Here is an 8,469-nt window from a genome sequence, read left to right as displayed (position 1 = left end):
GCAAGCCCTGGCACTGAACTCGTACTGTTGGGCACAACTTTCTGATGAGGTGAGGCTGAGAACCTTCAGCTGGGAAAGGGGGAAATTCTGCTTCCCTCCAAGAAGCAGAATCTTTTCCTCTTTGGATCCCTGCTGGGCGGATGAGGGGAGGCAGAACAAGAGGTTCCCTGCCTCCTGCATTGAGATCCTGGGTAGCTTGACCTTCTTCACTCCATTTTTCAGAGGTCAACATTTTGGTCAGGATTACCTTGAATTTTTCTTTCAGTTCTATTTTACTTTGAATTTTAAATAATCTATATGGATATATATATAGATAGATAGATAGATATATGCTACGAATCACCTCCGTTCTGCCTTACTGTTTCACCAGTCTACCTTCTAGACCCAAACCCACACAGATCAGCTAAGGATCACTTTTCCTCAAACACTTGGTTAACCAGCTCAACATCTTATCCTGGATCTAACTATGGCTTAAGATCCCTGTTCCAAATCAGACTGAAAACCCCTAAATCTACTGTGACCTTGGAGGAGGGAGTGCTTGTGTGGTAAGATATGCAAGTTCAGAAGCCCTGGAGGGCCTTGTCTTTTGTTTTCACTCCACACTTGCCCTCTCAGTTGTCCTGTCCCCTGGATCCTCCTCAGTAGATGTCTCAACCCAGAGGGAGAACTGAACATTCTGGAATGCCGATGCTTCTCCTGGCTTTGGTTTTTCCTGAAAAGGCAGGGATGCAATAGGAAATATACTTAGGGGTAAGAACATTTCAGGCATAGCAGTGTCATGATTAGGAACCTTTGCTTATGAGTCAGGTGGTCCTGGGTTTGAATTCTGGTTTTGTTTCTTCCTAGTTGTGTGATTTGGGGCAAGAGAATGTTGATTTGCCTCAGTTTCTGCTTCTGTAAAATGGACCTGATGATATCTCTCCCATAAAGTCAGCATAGTGGAGGGGTTAGCAGCATGGATTCTGGTGCCAGACTACCTGGGTTCAAATTTTGACTTGCTGTTGAGTAGCTATAAGGCCTTGAGCAAGTTATTTAACCCCTCTGTCTCTCAGCTTCTTCACGTGCAAAACTGGGCTTAATAATAGTACCTGCCTCAAGTTGCAAATAGTAAGTTGTTTTTTTTTTTTTTTTTTTGTCTCCTGAATATTCGGCTAGCTGCATTCTTAAAGAAGGTCCAGATCAAACTGAAGAAAGGATGCAGGATTTTGATGATGGTTTATCATTCTTTTTTTTTTTCTTCTGTGTGTGTGGGCTCCTAATAAAGAAACACTGAGTTGTAGACAACAGAACATGTAGTATTTATAGGTACTCTTTACTCCCGTCCAAGAAATCTAGTTAGTAAAAATAAATCTGAAAATAAAAAAAGAAAAATGAAAGAGAGAACCAACTACAGTTTGGAACCTAGGCATGCTAGGAGCAGACCCCCTCTCAAAAATTAGGGAGAGCAAGGGGCATGACCACAGGGGAGTCTAGTTCAATGGTGGGAGAACCAGGCTGGAATCAGGGAAGGAAGGGGACTGGAGCTTGGGCATCTGCTCCTTCTGTTTGTCAAGTTCAATGCAAAATTTTGTCAAAGAATCAATATAATGAGACAGTGAAAATGGGTTTCAGTAAGCGTTTGGGCCTTTCTGGAGAAATCGTGATGAATATAGCAAGGACAAGGAGTTCCCATAGTGGCTCAGCAGTTAACAAATCTGACTAGCATTCTTGAGGATGCAGGTTCGATTCCTGGCCTCGCTCAGTGGGTTAAGGATCCGGTGTTGCCGTGAGCTGTGGTATAGGTCACAGATGTGGCTCAGATCCCATGTTGCTGTGGCTGTGGTGTAGGCCAGTGGCTACAGCTCCAATTCAAGCCCTAGCCTGGGAACCTCCATATGCTGCAGGCGTGGCCCTAAAAAGAAAAAAAAAAAAAATACAAGAGGCTCTTGGTGTCATGCATTTCCCCAGTGTGTTAATATCAGGAATAATTTCATTCACCCTCTGCCATATCATTTAGATCATGTGTAAAAAGGTAAGAGGCAAGCAAAGGATAAGTAACATGATGAAGTCCTATTTTTCATTATGAAGAGTGACAGAGAAGGACTAAATTTGAGTGAATGCTCCATGAAAAACGAATTGCTCATAATTAAGTAAAACAATTGTTCAAGTTTATTGAATAGCATTAGATTAATAGGAAGCATTAAAGAATTGAACACCAGAGAGCCCCCCCCCCAGATACTCTGTGCAAAAGATGATTTAAAAAAAAAGTTCATCAAAGCAAATGTATGAGAATACATCTAAATATGCTTTTCCTAAATAGTCTCTATATGAAGCTATTCGTCTTTATCTGTGACAATAAATCTGATAAAGAAAGTTTTTAAAAGTTGAAGAAGGACCCCATTCCTCTCAAGAGTGAGCTTTTAAACAAAGGATAGCTATGACATGAACCTTCTGTCTCTTGTCAGGCTGAAACTCCATGGGTTTCCCAGGCAGCTTTTTCAATCTCTTCCAGAGGCTTGCTTTTCTTAGGGTGTAAAATGATTGAAATTCATTTCAATCATTTGCGCCTTAATTCAAGCCACATGTTCAGATTTAAGGTTTAAATCCTCAAAGGCTTATTTTCTTGGAAAATTTAGCATTCTACAACAGGTATGTTTTTTTGGGAGAGAAACCCCTGTGATTTATAACTAAACAACTATCCTCAAGGAACCGTTTCCTCCCTGATGACTAAGAACGCAAATGGTCAGTAGGGGGGGCACTATATTCAAAAAAAGCTCAAGCTTGCCCCATCAGCTTCTGCAAGATAATTTTTGCATATATTCTCATGCTTGCTTGGATGGGAAAGATCTTCTGGAAAAGAGCCAATCAAACCCCAAACTAAAATCCAGAGTGGGAAGAAAAGGTGGCGTGCAGGTGTCCTGGGTGGGGTTATTGGCGTCAGGCAATGCTTTTCTTAGACACTGGAGCTGGTAAAGTTGTAGAAGTCTTTTTTCTGTCAAATAAAAACAAGAGAGTCATATATAGAGAAAGACTTGCCAGAAATTGTGGCTTTCCCCTGGAGATATTGAACAAGGAATACTGTGCATACTGGTTTCCAGCTTAGTTTACTGAGCCACTGGGAAGAGTCACCCCACCTCTATCTGCTAAGCAATAATAGTGAAGACCAAGCATTTGTCTCAGGAATGTCTCATCAATTTAAAATGGTCCTTTTTTTTTTTTTTTCTTTTTACGGGTGGAGGAACAGAGAGGGTCCAGCACACTTCTTTTCCGCACTTTCATTTGTTCTCATGTCTGTGTGTTCCTGTATATGTTAGTTTAATTTGTTATTATAGAAATTTTAGTAATGGTAAGCAGATCTCTGCCAGCGACACTGCTTGGGAGGCACAAATCCTAGCTTTGCAGGTTCAACAATGATCTGATCAGTGTAACCCAAGGGCATTCAGTCTTTTGAGAGTCGGTTCTTCTAATTTTTTTTTTTTTGTCTTTTTGCCATTTCTTGGGCTGCTCGCGCGGCATATGGAGGTTCCCAGGCTAGGGGTCGAATCAGAGCTGCAGCTACAGGTCTACACCACAGCCACAAGCAACACCAGACCCCAGCTGTATCTGAAACCTATGCCACAGCCGGCAGCAAAGCTGGATCCTTAACCCACTGAAGGAGGCCAGGGATGGAACCTACATCCTCATGGATACCAGTTGGGTTTGTAACCCACTGAGCCACAATGGGAACTCCCAAATGGTTCCCATTTTGACACCAGGGAAAAGGAAACCCTTCAGTACAATTGAAATCTACAAATCCTTGTAATTCTTGACTCACCTCCACATCAGGTTTATTAGTTTTTGTAACAGTTTGCTTTGAGGGTTCAAGCAGATAGCTGTCTTATTTGTCATCCAGACTCTGGGGGAAAATAAATAGTTAAATAAAGCAGTCAGTCCTGCAGTTAGGAAAACAGTCGAGTCCACAAATTATGACTCCCACATGAAGTGAAGTTGGAGGTAGGCAGTTTTGGATTTGGAGTAAGTGATGTTGTAGCCTGAGGTCTGAGGAATAAGAAAAACACCATTTGCAGACTGGTGTGTGTGAGCTGGTGGAACTGACAGACCTTCCCATGTCAGAGGTTAATATTTTTGTCAACAGCTTTTACACAAATTGGAGACGGACCAAACCTAAAGCTATATCACGTTATCTTTCAAATGTGTTTGTCGGCTGTGCTTGGGAGAATCAAGTAGACTATAGACCTTTTCTTGGAAAAAAAATTCTCTAGAGGACCTTTTCTTGGAAAAAAAAATCCAGGGAAATTTACTGCGGGTGGGGTTACTGGTTGCTCTGAGTGACATCTGTGTTTGGTTGAAGTGTGAGTGTGGTTTTCAACGCGCAAAGAAATTAAGCAACAGCAAAAGCAGCAACAATTAACAATGGCTGCTGAGCAAGCACATGCAGTGTACCAGCTGCTATGCTCAGCAGGTAACATGAATTATCTCAATTAATCACACAAAAATCCTATGATGACTGTTTCCTTGCCTTCTGATGAAGAACTTGAGGCTTAGAGCGTTGAAATAATTTGTCCAAAATTGCACAACAAATGCGTGATAGAGCAGGACCCCCAAGACAGTTCCCTGATTCTAGAGCCCGCACTTTTAGCCACCGCTCCACAAGGGCATGATCTGAATGGCTACCAAGTGCCAGAGATGGTGTTGAATGATTGATTTCCCTGCAGTGGAAGAAGTGAGGTCTCCCAGGTGACAGCAGCCTGGGGGACTCAACGGTAATGGCCTGCCCCGGGGCCAAACTCAGTGTCTGGATGTGTCTTTTATTTTAGCAGCAAAATGACAAAGAGCAAGGCTCCATCCTTCTAGCTTTGAAACTCTCCCCTTGTGACTGAACATTCCAGAGTCAGAGGTCACAGAACTCTTGGGTTCTTAGGCAGAGCCTTCCAGTTTGGTTTCTGAGTTCATGATAGAAAAATTGATCTGTGACCCTCTGGACTCATGGTATTTTCCCTCCTGACTGCGATGAGTTTCTCATAATACGCTGCAGCTTTTGCTGCTATATTCGGTTAAAAATTCAGAAAGGCAGACTCTGGTGAAAAGGCAAGAAAGTGAATTTTGGTCCCTTTAAAATGATTAAAGTAGAGAAAATGAGGGGGGTGTTCCTTCCCCTGGTTGAGAGGTGACAGATGGTGGTGAAAAGAAAGAAGTGTCTGTTTTCTGGACAGCCAGAAGTCCCAAAGAGGTCGTGGCTCGCCTTCCTTTGCATCTTTGTGTCTGAGGGCCATGATGGTGGTTTAGTCAAAATTTTCATTGTCAAAGACAGTCATGAAAGGATCATGCCTTTTGAATGAAAAATTTCCAGACATTTTTGATAGCGCATTTTTCTTTGTTACAAGTGGACTGCAACTTGTGCGAGAGCCAAAGCCCTGATATCAAAATGAGGTAAACAAAAAAGGGGCTGCTTACAGATGTTGCAGAAGCCTAAGACAGTGTAAGGAAAGGGCTCTAATGAAAGCCAGGCCTGGGGTGCCCTGAGAAAGATGCTCTGCCTGTGGGGGCGTGGTTCACTCAGGATGGATCCAGGAAGAAGAAATCACAGTTCTATGCCGTGAGACCCAGAAGAACCACAAGCTCCCTTTAAAAACACTCAGTGCAACAATCCAACATTTGTTGGAGCCTCTGCTCTCTGCCAGGTAAGGGATGAAAGCATGGGGACTAGAGAAATGAATACTGTCTGATTCCCATCCATAAAGAACTGGTGCAAATGAAAGAGAAAAACAACAAACCAACCTGATTGTTCAACACAATGATGCCATTGCAGCTAACAGTTACTGAACAATTACTGCAATGCCTGGCACTGTCCTAAGGGTTTTACATGCAATGTGTAAAGTCTCACTTGATGTGCCGTGGAAAATGCCCTGATAAGGGAATCACAGATCACCCTGGCAGGTAGAGAAAAGGGAGGGTCATAGAAGAAGGGGCTGTGTCATCTCAATAAAAGAGAATCTCTCAAATTACTTGCAGCCACTCCTATCCCCTTAGCCTAACCCTTAATCAGAGTTATGGGATCAACGTTGAGAGAGTCAGAAAGCTAAAGGACAGTTTCATAAAATAGACATTCTAACCAAGGACTGTTGTGGGTACTTATTTTCTCGCTCAGTCTCTTCTGGGGAACAAAGTGCCTGCTTCTGTTGGCAGTTGGACATTGGCAAAGAGGAGTCCTGCCTTTGTCCCTTTGTAACAGTGCGACTCAGGATGCTTAACCTTCTGTAAAGGAGTGATAACAATAGCGATACCTTAAAGTGTTGTTGAGGGAATAAAAGTGAATGGGTGAAAAACAAGTGCATGAAGCTCAGGACCCCTGCAAAGTATTCCTGAGTCTCACTGTTAGCTTGAGAATTAATTGCTAGCAAGACTCAAAGCACATTACTTTGCAGAATTATTTATTATTGTTTTATTGCAACTTACATGACTTCTCTGGTTGGACATCCATTCCCAGGAGGCCAGATTTGAATCTTTTCAATGAGGCGGATAGGGACCCAGTTCGAGGTGCTTCGGAGGCATTGACACTTCAAATTTGTGTCATTGGTCTCCAGAACACCTATAAATACACAATCAGTTATTTTAATCCCTTAGGCATATAATTCACAACTAGAACATAATCAGTCATCTTTCACACTGTGCGTTTGAAGATTTAAAAATTTCAAGTCGGTGCTTCCACCCAGTTTCTGTATTTGTGCTTGTCTCGGCTTATTTTCAAACATTTCCTACCAAAACCTTAGAATTAAAAGTAACTTTTTAACAACACAACACCTAATGAAATTTGTGATCGTCTTATGTTGGTCCGCAGGTGGTTGTCCATATAATAAAATTTGAGAACTGCCATCGTGGAGATTTACAATTCGGTTATAATTAATGCCATATAAAATTGATTGATCTTTATTCCCAACACATAAAAGCCACGGACACAAAGGAGGACAAAGTTACTGAGTCCCTGAAACATCAACAAGCTATAACAGCTTACCTCTCTTATCTCACCTCCACCCCTCCATCCCTCCCTCTGTCTCTCGGAGGAAATATTTGGTTTTGTTTTATATGTTAATTCTCCTTATCAGTTGCAAATCATTACCAAGCAAAGGCCAAAAACAAAAATTCAGCTATTTGTATTCAACACGACAAGTTCTTAGTATTGGATACTTTAATGGGTAACATCTCATGCATTTTAAAGAATTCTACCTTCTTTAACCTCTGGGCTTGGACATGCATTTGCAAATAAATGGGACCAGTGCTCTCAAGGTGTTTACCATTCAGTGGGAGAAACAAACGAATACAAACTGAAATATCACAGGATGTTGTCCTCCCCCCCCCATACAAGGCCCAAAATGCAAGAAGGAGACAGGGGACTTTGACAGGAGCAGTGGAAAAGCTTTATGGAGGAGGAGAGAGGTGAGGGTCTTGAAGAATGAAAATAACATATGAAGCAAAATAAAAATTGAACAAGAAAAGTTCCTGCATTTTAGGAACCAAAATGGGTCCTTTACTCTTAAGTGGAGTGTATCTTGCTGACATGCAATCTGATTCCTTCAGCTGTATACAATTTACCACTTCAACTAGATAGTTACATCTTCACACAAAGAAAACCTCCTGGTTTGGACTTGGAATTCTGCTTCCTGGCAGAAGGTATGTGGTTGAGTACCCCCGCTGTACTTTGGGTTCGAGTCAGAGCTAACTATACAGAAATGCATCAAACGCTCCCTGCAGGAGACCAACAGGTCGAAGTCTAGGATCTTTAAAGCCTGTACAGGGTTTGGTCAGCAGGGGTAGGGTTGAAAGGCACAAGGAAGGAAAGATACTGAAAAGAATTAGTTACAGGCAGAGCTGCATCTGAAAAAGGCCAGGAATAGGCAACCAAGCAGAAGTCCTTTGGCCATTGGAATTCCAATTTCTCCTCCTTCTCTGGCTAAGTCTTCACAATATAAACATTTCCAACCTCTAAGAGTTAAATCCCTCAGCACCTTACTTTTCAAAAAGTTTTTTTTCCTCCATTATTCACACTTCCCCTCATTTTCTAATTAAAGAACAAAGTTGAAATGGCCTAAAATCACTTCTGCTCAAAGCACAATGACAACACAAGTGAAAGTTCTCACCATGGATGGGGAACAGGCTGCAGGCCAGCAGCAGCACGAGAAGCAGAGATCCCAGTGTGAACCTCATTCTGCCTCAAGGTGGAGTTCAGACTTCAGCTCTTGAGTCCCAACTGTGGGTTCTCAGCACAGGGACTCCTATTTATTTAGACCAGGAAGGCCCTCCCACAGCCCTTGTCTCCAGCTGGTCCAGCTGCATTCATCATTTGTTACAGCTCCCAAATATTGCTGAGCTGGCTTTTTTTTTAAACCAAAACTTCTTCTTGCAAATTTTGTGAATTTGCTTCAGAGCCCTATTAGCATAATAAAATTTTTCTTCAAAACGTAGACCCTAAATGGCAGGGACGCTGTAGGAACT

At 42.2% G+C, this 8,469-nt stretch overlaps 1 protein-coding gene across 1 annotated transcript; it reads right to left on the bottom strand.

The window, feature by feature from the left end:
• Positions 1–2,125: 2,125 nt before the first annotated feature.
• On the bottom strand, positions 2,126–8,240 carry CXCL13 (C-X-C motif chemokine ligand 13). The gene is made up of 4 exons (XM_047799407.1): positions 8,115–8,240; positions 6,436–6,568; positions 3,794–3,874; positions 2,126–2,971 (listed from the first exon to the last, which is right to left on the bottom strand). Exons 1-4 carry the CDS (start codon positions 8,179–8,181, stop codon positions 2,917–2,919), a joined length of 336 nt encoding a protein of 111 aa, XP_047655363.1. The 5' UTR covers positions 8,182–8,240; the 3' UTR covers positions 2,126–2,916.
• Positions 8,241–8,469: the final 229 nt, after the last annotated feature.

Source organism: Phacochoerus africanus, chromosome 10 (assembly GCF_016906955.1).
Source record: "Phacochoerus africanus isolate WHEZ1 chromosome 10, ROS_Pafr_v1, whole genome shotgun sequence".
Taxonomy (NCBI): domain Eukaryota; kingdom Metazoa; phylum Chordata; class Mammalia; order Artiodactyla; family Suidae; genus Phacochoerus; species Phacochoerus africanus.
The sequence above is the reverse complement of the archived record's forward strand: the minus strand, read 5'-3'. Positions and strand labels throughout refer to the sequence as shown.